At 39.8% G+C, this 21,905-nt stretch overlaps 1 protein-coding gene across 2 annotated transcripts in view; it reads right to left on the bottom strand.

Moving 5' to 3' along the window:
- Window positions 1-21,905, bottom strand: part of RUNX2 (RUNX family transcription factor 2) — a 119,670-nt gene that overhangs the window by 40,566 nt on the left and 57,199 nt on the right. For both annotated transcript variants that reach the window (XM_054569441.1, XM_054569440.1), the window contains exon 4: window positions 11,385-11,558. In XM_054569441.1, coding sequence (XP_054425416.1) covers window positions 11,385-11,558 — 174 coding nt within the window. The remainder of the gene's footprint in view (window positions 1-11,384; window positions 11,559-21,905) is intronic.

The following is a 21,905-nucleotide window of genomic DNA, read 5'->3' as shown; positions in this document are numbered from 1 at the left end:
GGGCTTTGATTCCCCCTTTTGTTCCCACTGGGGGATTTCTCAAACTGACCAAGGAGGCTATCAGAGTCACTTGGCAGAAAATGACCCAACTGAGTCATAGAGCTCTAGAATGAAATTCAAGGGAGGGGGGGCGGGGAAAGCAATGAACTGAGTAAAGTTGGATGCTATATAGGGTATACCAGGCATGACAACAGGTTATGTTAAAATAGGAAAAGAGAAACTTAGTAAATCTTAGGAGACAACAACAGGGAAGAGAATACAAAATGCTACATAAAGCTTAAGACATCATATCCTGTAAAAAAGAATGTTCGAAGAAAATCCAGAAAGAAATTGAATTATTAGGACAAAGTAGTGAGAAATGCCTTTTAAGTATCACCAATTTTTGGCTGAATGGAACTCATAACTCTCTTACAGAAAATGAGGGGATGTCCTTATTTAAAATAAAAGGAAGGAAGGAAGGAAGGAAGGAAGGAAGGAAGGAAGGAAGGAAGGAAGGAAGGAAGGAAGGAAGGAAGAGAGAGAGAAAGAAAGAAAGAAAGAAAGAAAGAAAGAAAGAAAGAAAGAAAGAAAGAAAGAAAGAAAGAAAGAAAGAAAGACAGACAAACCTAACAGAAGAAATAAGATGTTATACTACCTGTCACACTTAACCTGGTCTCACCCTTAGCACATCCTAGACCTCAAAAGTAGAGTCAGCAGAGAAAGAGGAAGAAACTACAAACAGGTAGGACCACAACTTGAGCTATAACTGGGATGTGGTACTAGCCAATGGAAGTGACCCTTAGTTCAAACCGCAGTATTGAAGTGGGTACAATAAAGTTAGGTTCAAATCAGTTTGATATCAACATCCAGGGTGTTATAGAAGATCCCAGGCACGGTGATTCCAGTTGTCCAACAGATGACAGTATCCATGGTTCTAAGAATTACCTCCCAGTCATTCATCCATTCATTCAAAGAATATTTTATTGGGTGCCTACTCTGGCACTGTGCTTGGCACTAGGGATATAAATGGTAAAGACAGACCTCATCTCTGCCCTAATAGAGTTTTCAGTTTGACAGGTGAAACTGATAATCAACTAATCATACAACTGTGGTAAATGCAAAAATGAGATATCCTTGGCATTCTAAGAATGTACAGTGGGACTCCAATCACGCCTGGGGGTCAGGGAAGTTTTCTCTAATGATGTGGTGACTAAGCCAAGAACTGAATGGCAAGCAGAGGTCTAGTAGATAATAGGTGGGAATAGAAGAACTTGAGGAAAAGTGAACGGCATGTATCAAGTTCCTGGGACTGAGGCAGTATAGTCTGTAGGGGGAGGGGGGCGGGGGCGCGGTGAGCATTGAGAAAGCCAGTTTGGTTGGGTTACTCACAAAAGGTTCAAAAGAGTGTGACATGAGACTGGAGAGCAGGCAGGGAGGAGCCAGGCCATGCAAAACCTGCTGGGCTACACTGGAAGTGCAATGGAAGGTCACTGCGGTGTTTTTAAGTGTGGGGTGACATAATCAGACATGCACATTTGAGATCTCCCTCTGACAGCATCATAATAGAAACAGGGGAGAAGCCAGTCTAGGACTGGGCACACAGGGAAGGGTGTGCAGGGAAAACAGAAGCCGAAATGGACACAGGGGTGGAGTCCAGGAGCTGCACTCAGGAAACCAGGAAGAGCCTAGGGCACTTAACTGCCCCCACACATCATCTGACCATGAAAATGAGACTTTTGAGACGCCCCTGGCTGGATCAGGATTGGCTCTGGGTGAGCAAGGCCAGCCTAGGGTGACTGGCCTTGGGCCTGCATTGGTGAATGAGGCAGGCTCCACCTGGTACATTCTGGTTCAGGGGTAAAGCTGGGGCATCTGTACATTGAATGAGCTCTCCAGATGATGCTAATGTACAACAATGTTTGAGAACAATGGACATAATTTTTACTGATGACAGTTATAAAGGAAAATTACCCAATACTACTTTGATTTAATCTTCCCTATCAAGAATGTTTTTTCAAGTAAAAGGAGCAGAACAAACACGCTTAAGAGGAAATTAAGGCCCAAGAGAGGTAAGGAGATAAGGAAGAGCAATTTGCTGCTTTAAATGCATTAAAGTTTCTCCTCCAAGATGAAGTACCCCCACAAGGTTGGAAGAATTTGTGGCACCTGCTAGGCAAAGGGCTTCTAGTTTACAGAGCATGATCTACAAAGTTCTTCCTTATATTAAGTAAAACATGTCTCCCTGCAACTCCACTGACTACTAATCTTAGCTTTGCTCTCTGGGAGTACTTTTCCATGTGACAATTATTAAATTATTTAATTATTTGAAAATAATGCCTTTAAAGTTTACAATATATAGTAGTTTTACATTCTTTCACCCCATTTAGCTTATTCTGAAAATGGCACAGCTATTGGTAAAATCTAAACTTCAACTACAGATACTCCTTGACTTACGATAGGGTTATGTCTTGATAAACCCATCATAAACTGAAAACGTCATAAATCTGAACACCATATTAGCCTAGCTGGTTTCTACTGGATAGGTATTGCTTTTGCACCATCATGAAGTTGAAAAATTATAAGTTAGGAACCATCTGCAGTTGTTCTGGGTTTGGTTTTTTGTTGTTGTTGGGTTGTGTTTTTTTTGAGCTATTGTTGTTATTGACATACTTGCAGTCCACTAAAAATCCTTAAGTTACTTTTAATAGTCTGTATACAATGTTCTGTGAACTTTTCACCTTGATCTCCACAGTGACTACCAGAAAGCAGAAAGGGTTCACTAAAACTTATTTCCTAGGATTACTAGAACAATAGATTAAAAGAATGCTCATCTACCTATTGTGTATCTTGACCCAAGCAAAGATATATGCCTTATCTCTAATGTGACTGGTTGCTAGTTAAGAGGCCAACCTGATTTATAGCTGGTTGATGTGATTTGATCATTGATATGGATCAAGGTTAGCTTTGAGAGAGGTACACAGTAGTGTATTCAGGAATACTGGAGTCCTAGCTATATCCATCTTCTTCATCAAAGTCCTGAAGAATTAGAAGCAAACTTTTTAAGCTTCAAGATGAGAGAAAGTTGTTAAGGGAGAGCCAGGGCACTGGATGAAGAATCAGAACTACAAAATAACCCTTACAAAATAGAAAGAGGACGTGGAAGTGCCATAAGGAAACTGAATAGAACAAAAGCACAGTGATGCATTTGGTCAGCTCCAAGGCAGGACGGAGGAAGCCCGCCCTGAGAGCGGCCTTTCATGGACTGCAAGCAACAGAGGGGAAGACAAAAAGTTAACACAATCATGGGATGTATTTACTAACAGAGTTCTAACAGACCCCTCCCGCCCTGGTCATACAGAGCTGGAGGACTGTGTTTTCCCAAAGCAGTGTCAAAGTAAAGCTTTGGAGGAGGCAGAGCAAGATGCCGGACCTCCATCTCTCAAAGGAGAAATGGCTGACGAACAGCCAAGAGCTCCCATCCACCCTCAACCTTTCCGCTGGACATTCCTAAGTCCCACCTTGGTCTTGCCCAGATCTTTCCTCCTAATCTTTCCTTTCTCCAAGGCCACAAGAGGAGCCAACTTCTCTTCAGAAGTTCGTCCATCTTTATGCTAACCTGCAAACCTTCAGAACATTCCCTCATGTTGGTAACTGGCTCAACATCTTCCTTGTTTCCCTGACTTGTACTGAGTCTTACAAGAAATTGTCATTCTCACTGAAGATCCACCACACCAGAGCCCACTCCTATTCACAAACTGTAACCACTGTAAGAGATAATCCCATAATTGTGCTGATTGTCTCCTCCAATGATCTCGCTCCTTAGCTGGCTCCTCAATGATACTCAACCAAAGTCATTTTCATTTCACACCATTCACCGCGGAGACAGCTCCAAACATTTATTACTATTCTTAACCCTTTTCTCTATATTCTCACCTGCTCCCCACCTAAACCACCTTGTCAGGTTTTACCTTCCTTGGACCCTGATTTCTAGCTTCAGCTCTGAGAATTTCAGATCTCCTGGTGCCTAAGTTTCCTCATTCCCTAAATAAGGTTCGCAATACTAACTCCTCTGTGAAATCTGTCTTTTCCAATGGTTTTTAAACAGTTAACAAAATAAACAAAGCACTTGGGAGTAGTACCATACAATTATATTCCTGGAATACTTCTGTATATATTGAAAGGAGAAAAATGGAATGAAAATACTTTTTAAGCTGATAATATATATAAAATAATATTGTTTCTAATTTTAATACTACGCAGTACAATACACACCAACTCTACATTTGAAGCTCTGGGTGCCCATCTATGTTTAAATATCAAAATACACCACACGAACATCCCTGGGTTAGCCCTGTAGGTTGACTATTTCATTCAAAGTCAGCCCCCTATTCTAATCATTACGCAGTCCCACAGTCCGCTGCAAAAGGTAAAAGGGGGAGAGAGAGGTCCTTAGGCAACTAATAGAGGAAAATGATATGCATATGTAACATTTACATATATATATGTATATAAAGCTGTAACTAAATATAAAACTAAAGAGAGAAAGATAATGCTTCAAAAAAGAATAAGAGAAAGAAAATGAGATTTCCACTGGGCAGAGACCTAAAGACAGCCTAGAAATGGAGACATTAAGTGAGACATTATGTAGGAAATGGAGTCCTCTTACCACAATTAGATATTAACTATGCATTTTCTATTCTAGACGGGGGAAATTATAAAGACAAGTTTGTGGAACTCAAAAAATTAATTTTTCTTGGACCATTACCCCTCTTTGTTTTTCTAAAAGCATAATGAAATCAAAGCATCTTCGGTTAATAAGGACATCCCAACGGACAGAAGTCCAGAGACCCATAGGAAACTAATCTACGGATGCTGCTAACAGGTAAAGCAACAACATGATGTGCTGACCACCAGCCCTTCCCAAGATCTTACTGAGTTTTATCCTCAAAAGCCAGCACGGGCAGGACGTGAACTCTGCCCTTCCTCATAAGGTGGCTGCCAGAGCTGCACAGGTGTGAAAGAGCGTTTGCACTCAGAATCTGTGGCATGTTTTCATAAAGACTGCAAATGGCAATCCCCTCTAAAGATAATTCCTGCTCACCCGTGTGCATGGCAGCAGCAAATTTACTTGCCTATCCTGCCAAAAAGCTCTGAAAGGAAGACGACAGGACGAGACTTTCTAGTAACTTCAGAAATTAAAACCTAGCACCAGCAACATAAAAGAACAGTACTTCTAACAACCTGTCTTTGACTGTGGTAATTTAAGTTCACCACTTAAATCATAAGACACAAGGTGGCTACAGGTGAGTAGGACCACAGTGGTCATAAAACATGAGACCTCACTTCACTCCCGCTCTCCAGACCCTCCAGTTCTCACACCGACAGCGCCTGCAGTCGCTCCTCCGCTCACAGTCACGGAGCCTCTTGGCGGCTCCTTCTCCCTCACGCTCACAGCCGCCACCCCCCTACCCCACGCCCACTGCACCTCCCAAATGGTTTCACATTAAAGAACCGTGTGGCTACTTGGCACTTGAATAAAACAATAATTTGAGACATGTACTACTTAGTTGTGCCTTCCTATTTTTTTTAAAGGATTACACTAGTAAATGTTTTGGGGTGAGCACAGTGGACTCAGGCCTAGGACAGCCAGACATATACGTAGCCCAGGCCCAACTGGCTGAAATGGCTGAAATTCCCTTAATGTTTAAAGAAGCATTGTTTGCCAAGGAAACGCAGAACTGGACTAAAGCTGGTTAGAAACAACTTCGATTCAGTCAAGGTAGCTCCTGATAAGATTATTGTTATTCTGCATGATGTCTGGCAAGTTGTTTTTCAAGATATTCCTAAAAAATGTTACCTTGAATATATATGCTCATGTAACTATAATGTAATTGCTTAAAATAATTATAATTCATTTTAAAGCATAATTCAGATACTCCTAATGAATTCTTTTTATGAAAATATTGTCTCTATGGATCCCAAATAATATCCACTGGAAAGAAAACAAGAAATCAGTCCCTTAGGACACATGTCACTCAGACAGTCTGCAGCACGCCTGGCTTGATGGGGATGACGGTGAGTGCCTGCTAAGAACCTGAAGCTCACAGTCAAGTGTAATAGCTGAAGAGGCCGTCAGCAAGTCATTTCTCAAAGATGTGATTTCTTCCACCTGCAAAACATATACTTTTCAGAACTGTTTTAAGGCTTTAATAAGAACTTTATGTAAAACCATTTCATAAATGGTAAAGAGCTGCATAAATGAACGTTGTTAGGTACTGAAATGGGAAGAAACAGAGCCTTGATAGAAGTATGTGTCAGCATCTCAAGGGTGTGTAGTAGTTAAGAGCTATGTGGATCTGATTTGTTTCCTATATTTATCACTTACGAAAGGTAAGAGGAACCCTGGGCAAGTGTTTTAGTTTCTCTGAGCCTCAGTTTTCATAACAAAGCCACCTATTTCATAGAGCTATTGTGAGTTCTAAATTAGTTAACCCCATTAAATGATACCTGGCACACGATACACATTCAGTAAATGGTAGCTAACAGAAATTCAATCCAATAGGTACTAGAAAAATATTAGGGCTAGAATAATAATAGGTAGCACTTCCTGAAGAAGTTAATGACCTGTTTATTCATTTATCACCAAACCAAAGTCACCAAGCAGAAGGCACTATGTAAGACAAGGAGGATACAGAAATAAACAAACATGGCCCTAGACTTTGAAAGTTCAAAATCTGATGGAGGAGACAGACATGTAAACAAATAATTGTCATCAGTATGGAAAACTTAGACTCAGCTCAGGGGGGGAGGGACCTGGCAGAGGTACCGTCATTTGACCTGAGTTTTGAAGAAAGAAAAATACTACCATCCTCAACTCTCTCCTGGGGCTACGACAGTAGCCTCCAAAATGATGACCCTGCTTCTACCATTGCCCCCTTATAATCTATGCTCCACATAGCATCCAAAGTGATTTTTTAAAAAACATATAATATCCTTGTGCTTCACATCCTGCAGTAGTATCCCTCTGTAATCAGAACAAAACCCAACCAAGCTCCCTGTCAGGGCCTTGAAGACTCTCTGTAATCTAGCCCCTGCCTGCCTTTTTGTATCATCATTCCCCTTGTTCACTGCTTTCCGCCTACACTGACCTTCCTGTCCCGTAAACACCACATTCACTGCTTCCTGAGACCCTCTGCGTGAGCTTCTCACTGCCTGAAATGCTGTTGCTCACAGACCTTCAAAGCTCGTCAAAGAGCCCTTTCCAAACTTTCTAATCAAAGTTAGCTTCTTCCCTTCTTAAATTGCTATTGCATTATCCTATTATATTTTCTCAAAACATTTACTATAATCTAAAATTGTCTTATGTGTATGCTTATTTACCTAATATCTGTCACTAAAATGTAAGCTCCTTGGAAACAGAAACTGTATCTATCTTATTGACTTGAATAACAGAACAGCACAATGCACACCCCAAAGGTTAGATGAAAGTTCCAGTCCACCAAACCCAACAGCCTAAGTAAGCTTTTTTTTTTTTTTTAGGAGCCATTCATCCATCCAGGAAGCACTGAGTTTTAAACAGTAATTATCTTGAGTGATCTCTCCTAACACGCTTTCCCTACTCTATTGCTATTGCCACATTCTAAGTCCAAAGGAGACATTTGCGACACACTAGGTGTTTCTTAGCACCCAGAGACAGGCACCAGATGTCTAAAAGATAAGAAAAGGTACAGGGGAAGCTACTTCCTCAGGAAGCCGTTAGGAGGCCCTGGGCCGTCAGCTTACGGGACAGAACTTCAGCCACTAAAGACCACAACACAGTGACACCATCAGACCAGCAATGCTAAGAAGCCAGCCCACTGCATTCCGAGAGATTCCTAGAATCTCTAGCCCTAGGAATTGCAAGAGACACTGAAGAGCAACACATGAAACACTAAGTGCTTATGACTTCCTCAATTTATGATTTCTAATTTCATTTGGCACTTCTAGGAGTTTGACTTGCCTTTTACGTTGGCAAGTGTGAGAACTAGTAGTGACTATACAACCATGATCATTATCTTCAGTTTTGGGGTAAGAGCTTGAGATATCAAAAAAGCCAAGCCAGTAAGAGTTAACTGGGCCCTTTTTGTTACAAATATCTTTATCTGAAGAGTTCCATGAACTAAAAATGCAGATGTGACACATTACAAAGAAGTTACAAAATCCATTATTGGTAGGCTCTTAAGTAGAATTTAAATTTAATCATGCAATTACGTAGGTCCAAAACTAGAATGACACCAAATGGTTTAACTATGTAAGTGCTACACTGAAATGTGATTTCTGTCATTCTTGTTTACTACCAGGGAACAGTGACACCCCAGAATAGGAAATTAGAAAGAAGAGTTAATGCTAACAAGGCATGATATTCCCCCTCTTCTTGCACTGATTGCTTCTCATCTAAACTTTTATTAATTCAACATTTAATGAGATGCTACCAGTATGCTAGGAGGCACAAAAGAAAATTAATCCCTATATTAAATCCCTCAAAGAATGTATAATCTAGCAGGAGAGAAAAAAGCAAATTCACAGGAGCTATAATATAAGGCTATCTCAACTAAAGCTTAGAAGATGGATAAGCAGCCTTCTAGATGAAAGTTCCAGGATTCTTTCCTGAAGAAGGTAACAGTGACCTAAAAGATGGGTGGGTCCCGTCAGTGGGCAGAGACCACTGCAGGTAGAACAGACTAAGGAGCGGGGTAGAGAGAGAAGAATGTGTACTCAAGGGACAACAATATCATAGCCTGGGACACAAAAAAGTAACTTTCTCTTCAATTAGACTTTAATTCAAGGACAGAACTTTTCTTCTCTCCTCATATTACCTGTGACCCAATTCTCTATATGTGGTAGGCTCTAAGTGTCATACTTACTCAATAAATAAGAAAATCAATCCAGAGAGGAAAAAATAATATCTAAAGTTTACTTTGAAGTTGCTGCTGTTATGGGTGTTCTTGGGTTTTCCTAATAATTTGGTCATGGGAGAACTCTGCATGGTAGAAATCCTTGGTTATGGGCAAATACTTGTATTGTCTCGTTAACAATATGGGAGAAGTTAAATAAGGTGCACGTGGCCAAAAGTGGGTACGGGTGTCACGTATGTGTGTGTGACTCTTCAGATTTGGAAAGTTTGAGAAAGTTGTTGGGCGCAATACCTAGCAGATGTAAAAAATAAAAAGAGAGAGAGAGAGAAGACTGATCTAGAAATCAATTCTACTATGCTATAATCCCAAAATGCAGAGCTAATACTCTTGTAATAAAATTCCAAAAAGCTCTCAGTACCTAGAAATAAACTTGTTTTCTATTTTCATTTTTAGAAATATATCCAGTGACTATTGAAACACTATTTCTAAATGATCATGATGGAGTTGCAGCATGGTATTGTAAAAGAAAAACCATACTGCCTTAGGAGTCAAGAGATCTACTTCTGCTCTGCCACTACCTGGCTATGAAACTGTAGACAAGGACCTTAACCTCCCTGAGCTTCCAAATGGAGGAGGGTGGGGAGCGGCTCACAACTGGAGCAGTGCTCCGTGCGTGGAGGTGGCCACACACCGATCTGCTCAGGTGCTCTTCTGGCATCAACCTGCCCTACACTCTCTGCACTCATAGCGACGGGGGAAGAGGGGCACTGCTGCTAAAATGTAGCTCTTCTTCATAACTTTTACCAACTTTTTGGCTGGTTATATTTTATGATGTCATCTTTAGGTCTGAGGACAAAATCTTGAGAAAAGCAACTTCTTAAGTGAATTTAGCAACACACAGGTTCCAAAGATCATTTTAAAAGCATTAGTCATTAGCAAAATATAATTAGCAAATAATTAAAAATTAGAATATATAAATACATATAACTAGCCATTATAAGTCCCTTACAAATCATAAACACTGTTATGTATGTGTACACTTGCTTCTACATACACACACACACACACACACACACACACACACCCCATCTAAGGATTACTATGAAGACAAAAGGACAGGTACTGTGAACTTTAATCAGTGATCCAAAGTCTACTACTTTAAATGCAGAAGCACCTGTAGCTATAAGCTTCAAATTCACATTAGTGTGAATTTCATGTTTGCATTTTTATCAAGGACACATGTCTCCTAAACACATTATCTGTTTGATTCCTACATACTAACATTTAGAAATTTATTTAGGCTAAGACATGGTTATTCACTATTCTTCACAGAGCTCTACTAAGATACAGATATCTGGTTCTCTAAAGTGTTCAGATATTTTATTTTTATAATTCTGTACTATTTTTTAAACAGATACTCAGGCATACAGGTATATTCAGACTAATATTCCTATACCCACAGAAACCTACTCTAAGTAAATATCCAAGAAGACATAAAACTAATGTGGGCAGGACAGAAGGAAAGGGAGGTCATTTAATTTATAAACAATTATGTTTATAAACCACTGAGGCCTCTTAAACCTAACCACTATAGATAAAAACCTAACCATTAAAAAATACCCATTTTGAGAGTTTATTGTACATTTTGTTTTATTTTCCCCTCTATTCTAGTCCACCTCTGCCAACAATAGCAACTAGATGACATGTTGTATTTCTTTCGGCTCTCAATACTTGTGATCTGCAAATTAAAGATCTCTGATGATTAACACGCTCTCTTGTCAGCATGACCTAAAAGCAAGCAGACTAGTCCTAAAATAAGATCTGTTTTTGTATAAGTGGGGCTGGAAAAAAAAAAAAAAAGGTGGGCGTCTTTAATGTACGAAATGTGAATTAGTCTGTAATGCAATGCTGATGTGAATTTTTAAGAATAAAGGTAAAGTAAGCGGCTTACTAGAGTGTATAAAGAGAAATGTCACTTGAGGAAACAGAGTTAAATGTGAATCAGAAGTAAATTGGGTCTGCCCGATGAGCCGCTCATTGACCTTGCCTTATAACCACCAATCAAGGCTTCCTGTTAGCCCTCGGCAATTTTCAAGAAAACTTAATGAAATAGTTATACATAAAAGAAATTTAAGCCCAAATCTGAGACGGTAGCTCTAATTTTCTAATAGTGAGGGTGTGATGTTATCCCCTGCACCGCCTGGACACAGTACAGAAACTTGTAACAAACATTCTCCCCGAGAACATAGTCATTACCATTCCACCAGTGTGCAGACTGACGTGACTACAGAGTCCAGCGTCAGTAGAAACTTCACCCACATTTCATTCCAAAGTGACTGAATACTGGAATTTCTTTTATAAAAAAGAAGGTCTGTGTCTTCAAGTCTTGATCCTTTAATAATCAGCCATTTCATAGGTCCAGGAGTTTTGAAGTGAACACATCTTATCTGGTAGCCCCTCACCCCCAGCCTGCCAATGTCTGTGCAAGTGAAACCTAGGAGTCTGTCTTACCTGTAATCTGACTCTGTCCTTGTGGATTAAAAGGACTTGGTGCAGAGTTCAGGGAGGGCCGTGGGTTCTGAGGCGGGACACCTACTCTCATACTGGGATGAGGAATGCGCCCTAAATCACTGAGGCGGTCAGAGAACAAACTAGGTTTAGAGTCATCAAGCTTCTGTCTGTGCCCTGGAAACAGCAAATCATAAAATAAAAGCATATTAATTAGCTGAACAATTGACCATGCTAAATAGATATGTGAACATACATACCGGGGGTTTAAGCCAAGGAATTATCAATACTGGTACTCATAATGAAGTGTCTATATAAAGCATCATCTAGTGGCAAGAATTCCTTGTTCTATTCTATAAACAGGGAGCTGAGGGTCCCAGAGGGTGACTAAAAGTCCAGCATCAGTAGCGAGGCCAGGATGCTGGAGCTCAAGAGGAACCCTCTGGGTGCCTCCTCTCCCCTTCTCAGAGAGGAAGGGAAAGGGGACTGTGTACTGGGGTGTATTCCCTTGTTGCATGAAGGACAAAACCTCCCCTGAAAGTTCAGAGAGTCTGTGCATGTGACACCTACTATCCCCACGCTGGGGCAGAAACAGAGACAAACACATTTGTCAAAGAGAAATTTCCATGATGACCATGGTGACTTTTTCTTTTTCATGTTACAAATAATACCTTACTGAGACTCTTTTCTGATCAATTAAAACTCAATCCTAGAACCCCTTTAGGAGGAAAAAAACAGAAATATAGGCACAGAAACTCAATTTCTCAAGAGGAATTTTGTGATATGCCAAAGCCTGAAAGCATATAATAAACTATGTTAAATCACAAAGAATGCATTTTTATTTTAAATCTAGTACTGTGGTTTTATAAAAGAAATTGAAAAATACCCTTTGGGTTATCATGTGAATGTGAGAATCCATTATTTAAACAACAAAAAAAATCTCTCTTCTAGTTTATTCAAGTCTAAAATCCAAGGAATTTTAGATGTTAAAAAGAAATACACAAATTAAAATATAACGAAGGTACTAAGACTTCTTTAAAATCATCAGATCTTAATAAATAGTATAGTATTGTCTTGGTGCAATATTAATTAAGTGTGAATCTGTATGGTCATGCTGCAGTGAACAAGTACAATAATGCCTAATACATAAACGGGAATACACTGTGGCTTCGTTCTTCCATATTCTTTATTCCTTCTTCTACATACCCCTGACGTCCTAGTATGTTGCCCTAACATTTTAGTAAAATGTTAAGTAACTGAAGCTGATTTAAAGAGCGATTAAGAAGACTGGGATAAGAATTTGCTTTTTGATTAAGTGAATGAGGATTAATATCCGCAAAAGAAAAAAAACATTGAAGGGGGAGTATTAAGAACTATCAGTAATGGGAAGAGATATTCTATGGGTAGCAAGAACAGCTCATCTTCCACTTAGTATAGGATAAGAGGAATATCAGGATAGGGTTAAGTTGAACATTAGAATTTCCCAACTATAAGCTGTCTTCATAAGACAAATTCCTTATTTTATTTGCCCCAAAATGTATTTTCCTGTCTCCTTTTTCATTGCCTACCCAGCCCAAAGAAAACAGACAGGAAGCCAAGGCTTGGTAATATGAGTGTAGCTGTCTCCACAGCCAAACATGTTCCAACTAGACCCATTAACTGAAATGCACCCACCACCCTATTTCCTGCCAGTGCAAGTTTGGGGCATCTGCTATAACAGAGGGACTAAGACCAGGAGAAAAATGATCAGAAAAAAATAGGGTAGTTCACTGTTTGTTGATGGCTGTTTTTTCTACCACTTATGACTTTTTATCTAGATTACAAAGAGATTTTGGAACTCTAAAGAACTTTCAGAGATTACTCCAAACAGCTCCTAGACCCTAGCAAGTGAGCTGTTCACAGATGAAGTGACCGAGCTCCAGAGAGGTAAAACAACTACCCCACGGTCCACAGATACGACCAGCTCGTCCTGGACTAGGATACGGTTTTTGCCTTGGCTGACTAAGCTGTCCACTCATCATGTGGCTCCATCATTGTTGGCATTCTAGCTTTCTCTCCCCTTCCTCTCCCAGCTGCTACAGAGGACTGAAAAATATCCAGATCAACAACGTGAGATACCTAAGAACTAAGCCCTGTGAAGTGTCAAGGCCACTTTTCAAAGCGAGTAGAAGGAGCAGCAAGGATTCAATTACAAAGTTAATAGCTCACCCATTACCCTAAACAAACTTCCATCAATACATCTTGCTGTGTCTAACTAGTTTCATGATTAGGGAATTATATAGGACTTGTCACAGTTAAATCTGTGGATTCTGTTCCTCACACACATACAAAAAAGTATTGGTGTGATGTTGATACAGCTGTAAACATTAACAAGAAAGCTTATGGAATTGTCCCTGGAAGTTATTTTTTTTAATAGGCCATATTTTTGGAATGGCAGATTCCCTGAGGGCTGAGGGGAGGGCTACATGATCTTGCATGGTTCCTTTATTCAGTGGGACTTTATGTGGGCCATGGGTCACAAGAAAATTTAATAAGCTTTGCCTCTGCTTTCTACAGCCTTTTCATTAGGTTTTCATGGAGACCGTATGAGATTTGAGCTCAGCATATGGACGTGTGAGTACACTTTTATTTTCTCTTAGCCCAGTGCTTCAGAGGAGTAACTGGAGGTATAGAGGCAAAAATAAAGGACATGAGAAGCACTGGTAAGTGTGAAAAATTTTAAGAGCAGATGAAACTTTAAAAGCCTTAATGACCTTTTGGAAATTATCTTCCAAAAGGAGCTACCAAGTATCTACAGGCACCCTAGAGGAATTCAGGGGACACCTCTCTGTGGCTGAATATATAGAAAAAACGTGTGTTTTTCCTTGTAGATGCTCGCCCCTGCACAGCCACCACCACGACCACAACAAAATTCATACAATACAATGAAGAGCAAAAGCTGAACAGGCTCTTCGTCTTTCAAGCATGACAAAACCCACTACCACTAAACCACATCAGGGTAACACTTGAATGATTGGCTGGAAGAAGATGTACTTTAAATCCTTAGCACCTAAGCAATCCCCTAAGAAATCGACCGAGGAAGACAAAGAGCACACTGACTTAAACCAAGGACAGGGTACTCGGCAGTGGTGCAGGGGGAACTAAACCTCAGCCAAAGAGCCAAAGACTGGATCTTCCCAGCAGGATAAAAAGTATCAATAAAAGAGTGGAAAACTCTTGTGTTATATTTAAGACTACGTAAAAGCTCAGTCCTGCATCCTCTTCTATAGGTGCACTTTCTCCCTTGAATAGTGGCTCTTCTTTTCTAGTTGGATTAAAAAAAAACAACAACAACAACAACAAAAACCCAACTCTCTAGGGAGCTTTGAAAAATGAGTGTCCAGGCCCCACATCAGTTCAATTAAATCAGAATCTCTGGGAGTGGGCCCAATGGACAGCTGAGGTAGAGAACCATTGCCCACTAGGGTCTCAGCCCCAAGCATATAATGCCACCTATTCACGCCAATGACTCCCCCGTTTCTGGGGTGAGCCCTGACCTCTGCCCTGAGTTCCAGGTTTGGACAACTCACTGCTTCCTTGACTCTCCCCTGGGATGTCTCAAAGGTATCTTAAATGCAGTGTATTTAAGACAAAATTCTTTATTCTTCTATCCAAAAAAAAAAAACCCACTCCCCTATCTCAGTAAATGCAGTAAATGGCACTAGCCACTCAATTGCTTAAGACAAATACCTAGACATTTCCTCGATTTCTCCTTACCCCTCACTCCCCATATTCAATTCATTACTGAGTCTTGTCATTTCCATCTTGAAAATATATCTCAAATCTATTCAGTTCTCTCATTTCCAACAGTACAACCCTAGTCCAGGAATCCTTTATCTCTCTCTGGTCATCTAACACTGTCTCCTCTCAATGTCTTATCGCAGGACCTTTCCACAGCCCTCAAACGCTCTCCCCTGATTCTCTGCATAGCCTGCTCCTTCTCATCCCTTGGGCCTCAGGGTCAACACCACCTCCTGTGAGAGAGGACGGTAGGTTTCGGCCTTCTCAAGCACATCCTCTATTTATTTCCTGTATGGTTGTTACTGCCATCTGTAATTAGCGTGCGTATTTCTTTGTTTCACATGCAAGGCTATAAGTCCATGAGAATGAGTGCCCTGTTTAGTTTACTGCTGTTTCCTCATCAAGTAGTTCAGTGCCTGCACACACAGTAGGTGCTCAACAAATACATGTGTAATAAATGAATAAATAAATATTTCTCTCTTTTAGATGAATGTCTTGATGGAGAGAAAATTTCCTGGTCCAGAATATCATATTACAACACAATCTTTCCCCAAAAAACTCTTCTGTTCTTACTTGGCAATCTAGTGAATCCAGTGGGCAAAGCTTTTCTTTAGAGGTCAGCCCTTATTAGTACTTCCTAAGAAACTTCCCTGAAGGGCATTCAAGGGAAAGCTTGCTTTCTTTCTGAAAAAGTCCCATTTGCTCTCACTATACCTCTTAAGCAGTATTGCAAGTCATTTCAAATCACAGAGGTATAAATGACAACAGAAATGATTTAAGACTCTACATTTTAGAGCAATGTACTTTTTTTGTAGATAAGGACCTTGAGTCCCTTAGAGGGGAAGTGACTCACCCAAAGTCACATAGTTACTGGCAAGACGAGAGAATTCAGGTTTTCTGACTGCTGGGTGCTGGACTCTTTTCCCTTCCATTGCCAACAAGCTTATTTTAGATTGCAACAGTGCAGTATCAGTCATTCAGTGGAAACCATGATCAAAAGTAAATTTAAAATGGAAAAAAAAAAAAAAGCTTTCAGAACAAACTTTTCCTCAAAAAGTTTAGTGTTTTTGGCTGAATATGACTTTTGTTGCAATAAATTCAGGGGCACAAGAAGAAAGCATGATCCAAAGGTCACGGCATTCACACATCCTTAGAGCAAAGACCCGTGAGGAACTGCTAAGCCATTAAGCAATAGTCCATCTAAGTGTCCCATTCTTCCCCACCCAGCTCTTTTAGTCCAAGAGCAACTACCTCACAATGAAAGTTAGTAATACTGCCATCAGAACTTCCGCTTAAAAAAATCATACATCTGAAACTGGTACGTGAAGATTGCGGTATGTGAACTATGAAAATAAACTTGCTGCAATGGGACTCATTTTGCCCATTTTTGTAAAAGTTGATTGAGAACAGCTTCACAACTTTGGAGACCTATGTTGGTCCCCAGCCAGAACCTCACACTCTGTGCACTACATTCACAGCACAAATACACATACAAAAGAGTGCACCTTTCAAAAACAAGGAAACTTGTACAAAGATCTGAAAGACCGGCTGCCACTGAACCCCATCAGGGTAACACGGCATGGCTGGTCCACCCTAATGTGGCAGAGCAGGGTCATTTTGCTGATCACTAGGGCATGGTGTTTGGCAGCTCACCTTTTTATAGCAGTATTTAATTGGATTTGAGCACTCACTTTTTTTGTTAGGTCCCTACTTGTATCCTGGGAATCATGATGATACGTTTTTAAATAAAATAAATTTAAAAGATCTGCAATAGAAAATCAATCAGAAATCAGTACCATGTCCATATTCAGGTCAGCTAGTCCAGCTAGAGTGCTGGGCATCTACCACATGCAAGTCTCACTAGGCACTGTGAGGAGGCAAGAGAAAATATGTAAGATAATGTCCTTACCCTCAAGCAGTTCACAGTCTAGTAAGGAAGAAAGGCAAGCAATTAAATATAACTGAAAAAGACTATGGTGAGTGCAAACACTAAAATGCTATGATTTGGGGATCAACTGAGTAAATAAGAATATGGACTATTTCAAAATATTTAGGGAGTGGTGCTTTTTGTGATTATGTAAATATATGTATACCCTTATCTTTTAGAAGGGCCACCTGATATATTTAGGGGTTAAGTGTCCTGATGTCCAGTATTTGCTTTAAAATATTTCAGGAAAGTAACAGATACAGCAAATATAAGAAAACATTATTAATTATAAAATAACATGGGCATATGAGGTTTTATTCAATTTAATCTCTTAATGTATTGTTAAAATTTTTCATCACAAAAAACTTTAAAAAATAATAAAGCGCTATCTATAGGAAGAAGAGAGGAGCAACTGATATTGACTTAAAAGGGGAGGACTAATGAGATCACTATGTCCTTGAAGGTTGAGTAGGATTTGTTTTTTAAAGATTTAATTCCTTTTTAGAGAGAGGGGGAGGGAGGGAGAAAGAGAGGGAGAGAAACATCAATGTGTGAAGGAAACGTCGATCTGTAGCTCCCGCATGCTCCCCAACCAGTGACCAGACTTGCAACCCAGGCATGTGCCCTGACCAAGAATCGAACTGGTGACTTTTCACTTTTCAGGACGACGTGCAGCCAACTGAGTCACACCAGTCAGGGCTTGAGTAGGATTTTGGTAAGAACAGAAGGAAGGAGGAAAGCTGGCTGTGGGACAAATGACAGAAATGTGATAATAAATATCTTGTGAATCGAGATGGTGCTAAACATATATGTGATATTAATTTAAACAGAGGTACACTATTCCTTTTATCTTGTTTTGTTTATTCACTTTTTTTTTTTAGATTCCACATATAAGTGTGGTCTTATGGTATTTGTCTTTCTCTGTCTGACTTATTTCACTTTAGTGTAATACCCTCTAGGTCCATCCATGTTGTTATAAATGGCAAGATTTCATTCTTTTTTATTGTTCCATTATACGTATCTCGCATCTTCTTCACCCATTCATCTATTGATGAACATCTAGGTTGCTTCCATATCTTTGCTATTGTAAATAATGCTGCAACGAACATAGGAGTGCCTATGTCTTCTTGAATTAGTCTTTTTTGTCTTCTTTGGATAAATACCCAGAAGTGGAAATGCCCTATTGTATGGCAGCTCTATTTTTAATTTTTTTAAGAATCTCCATACAGCTTTCCATAGTGGCAGCATATATTTACTAATTAATCTGAACAGATTCTTCAAATCAGCTGATACTTCGAGTTTTACAACTGCACATTAATTCTTTTAAATTTTCCAGTATATGTGGGAAATGCCCTTTTAAGAGAGATCTTTTTATTCCCAGACCAATAACACGGTACTTTGGCAACCCATGAGCCTCTGCTGCCGCGTTTTCAGGCTTCCCTGGAGGAAAGGGGTGACCAGGGAGATGTCAGCTAATTTTGCTGTCAGCAAGTGTATGACAGAATGAAATCTGGTCCAATACTCCAGGGCTAAAGCCACAGGATATAACCATTTAAGAATGTTGTGACAGTAATCCTTGTAGTAAAAAGGAAGAGAGGAAAGGACCTGCATCAGGATTACCATTTTTCAGAGTAAATTAGTTATACAGAAACAGAGCTGCTTATTCCACAGGAGTTCTGCGGGGGGGGAAAAGGATGCCTTGTGCTCTATTCTATCTACCCTGAAAGTGGGTACGTAGAGGAGAATTTGCAGGGAGGGATTAGGGAATATGCTGACTAATTTTAAAGTCATAATTCAATTCCATATGAAATTACTTGAAATTACGCCTTAGTATATCTTAGAGAGTTCAGTTTCAATGGTTTCCAGCAAAAGCAATATAACAGGGAAGATTACAGACTCAAGTGAGTTCATAGGGAAGCCATGCAAAGCTTGGATCCTAATAATTTATAAGTACTGAGGCTCTAGATTAAAAACCTTGACTTTCTGCCTTCTTAAATAGAAGTGCAGATGGAAATACTATTGACAAAAGTGAAAAGTCTACATTCAAATGACTACATTTCACTGGTGGTTTGTAAATGTCTAAAAATCAAAGACCTGTACTCTTGTAATACTGTAATGTTAAGCCCTCTGCCTCTCCCTGACACACCCTATATTCTCCACTAGAAACAGTCCCAACCAGCTTCCCCTTTAATTTCCTTATTTCCATTAATATCACCATTTTCTAGTCTCCCAGGCTCAAAATCCAGCTTAGGTGTACCTTTTCCAGTGAAGCCCATTCTTATAGTTTCCACAAGGGTGGGCCCCTACTTTCCATTCCCACCAGAGCCACCTCTAACCTAAGTCTGGTATGCCTAACAGCCCAGAGTAGCATCCTGGCATATTTGAAAGGGCACCAACTAGTTGTATAATCACAGGAAGGGATTTAGTGGAATTCTCGGGACCTAACAAAAATGAAGATGTAGTTTCCATAATTTTTAAAATCCTTTCAGTCCCTAAATTCTAACATTAATGTCACCTTCTCAAAATCTATCAATTGTGTTGCACTCTCTATTGAACAGCCCCCTGGGCCCAGCAAACAAGGACCTGGAAAACAGAGTTTCATTGTAACATGTGACTCTCATTTCCAATGGCTATAGCTATACTGCTGCTGGCTGATGTTCTACTCACACTGAACTATCCACAGTTCTTCAGAGTCCCTGTGGCTGCTCGAGCTGTCTCCTCTACATAGAATACCCTCTCCCTATCATTTCCATTAGGCCAAATCCCTTCCCAGTCTCAACTGAGTCATCACATTGTTCTGGTCTTTTCTGTCTCTAGGGTCTCAGTAATCCTTCTGGTTTCCATCTCAGCAAGCTGAGAGCAGCTACAACTGTTTTTTGTCTACTACATGTGGTTATACTTAAGTGTAGTAAGCATTCAGTAAGCATTAACTTACTATGAGTTGATATAAAATATTTATATAAAATTTCAAAACTTATTATCTTAGAGTCTCCTGGACTTGACTAGGAACCCCTTGAGGATGGGTGTCATGTCTTAAGTCTAGCATGGAACTTGGAGCCTAGGTAAAGGGAAGGCAGATAACAAATGCTTGTTGGATTAATAAATAAGACCACTTTCTTATTTATTATCTTTCCTTTAATGTAGAATTATTGTAGAATTATCTTTCCTTTTGTCCAGTGAAAGGCAGAGAAGAAGGGGGGGGGGGAAAGGCTGGTTATTGGGAAACATTTCCCACAGTAAAATTGATGAGTCTATAATCTTTGCTGGGAAAGGCTGCTGAGTCATCTTTCTTCCTAAGAGTTGCTGTCTGTTTCAGGTCAAAACTATTTCTGGACTAAAATAATGAACGGGACCAAGAAACCATCTTCATGCTTAAGGCCTCTGATGCCTCGGAGCCACTGGAAATGAGTGGCCCTGCACTATAACGTGTGTGGGGGCTCCAGAGCTCACATAACAGCCTGTGACAGGAGATAGCCCCGGAGCACTGAGTGTGTGGCTTCAGACAGAGGACCACAGATCATAAACAATCTCCTTCCCGGAGATTCTTTGCTGATGGTATTTCAAAAATGAACACAGCCTGTCTCTAAAGGCTCTTCTTAATATATAAACCAATTTCTAAAGGAAAAAAATCATGATCACTACCATGTATCTTCAAGAACCCCCTTTCAGCCCTTGAGCACAGACAGGCATGCAGAACTCAAGAGTTAAACAAGGAAGAAGAGAGGAAGAGCAATTTCACCCAAGAGAGGTCTGAAGCCTTCCAGTCTCCTGAGTAAAAACATAATTATGGGAAGAAAAACATAATCTACTCAAGAGACATAATTACATAGTTAAGCCATAGACTCCATAGAAATATTCTAAGAACTCCAGTTCTTTAAAAAAAAAATGTTAAAAGCTGTATTTGCTTTCTTTTAATAATAAAAGGCACCAGTTTAGAACAGTGTGTAAAAAGTTCAGTCTCCCAAACTCATATGTAGTCATTTTTAAAACACAATTAGATGCATGAAAGAAACTGTTAAAGACAGCTTCTTTCAAAATTTGGGCTTCTAAAGGTTAAAGAATTCAAGATCCTTCAATGAATATACAAATGAAAAAATTGGGGAACTTTAATTTGCATGTATATAAATGCAAGTTCCTTTACAACTTAGATTTTAGGCTGTGGCAAATCACAGTGATCAAACAATAAAGTATCTGGAAGAAAGGACAGGGCTCTCATGCTGTGCCAGTATCAGTCACACATCAGGGAATAACTTCTAATAAACATTTGCTTAGAATATGATTCTTTTTTCTTGAAATGATGGACTTTAAAAACTTGAGACATCTTTAAAAAAACTCATGGAAGGCACAAAGAAAAACAGGATTAAAAAATTTTAAAGAAAGATGAAAGCAGAGTGGAAATATACAAGAGGAGATGTAATACTTTTTGCAGGCAGGGGAGAAAAGAGCTAACAGGGAACCTGGCTGACTTCACTGCAGGCCCCCTCCCATGTCCGAACACGGCTCTAATCCACTCTGCCTCTTTACCTCCAAATTCTCTGGCACTTTCTTTCCAGTTCCAATCCCGCTATCCTTGATTTTTTTCTGCCTATTGTTTCCACACTTCTTTCCCTCTTTATCCCATTCAAAGTAAAATTGTATGAATTTGAATTTTTCAAAGTTGGAAGAGAATATGGATTGCACCAGACCATGTTCTTCATTTTAGAACAGTAACTGATGCCCGGAAAAATACTTGTTTGAAGTCATGGACGTAGGCAGAGACATTGGAAGCCTCAACTCTCTTTTTCGTGTACCAGGTTGCCATACCAGGAAAGAAGGGG

The sequence above is a fragment of the Pteronotus mesoamericanus genome, unplaced genomic scaffold (genome assembly GCF_021234165.1).
Source record: "Pteronotus mesoamericanus isolate MK-2021 breed Mesoamerican mustached bat unplaced genomic scaffold, CSHL_Meso_final contig_20, whole genome shotgun sequence".
In the NCBI taxonomy this organism is placed as follows: Eukaryota; Metazoa; Chordata; class Mammalia; order Chiroptera; family Mormoopidae; genus Pteronotus; species Pteronotus mesoamericanus.
Note: the sequence above shows the minus strand (reverse complement) of the source record. Positions and strands in the feature narration are given on the sequence as shown.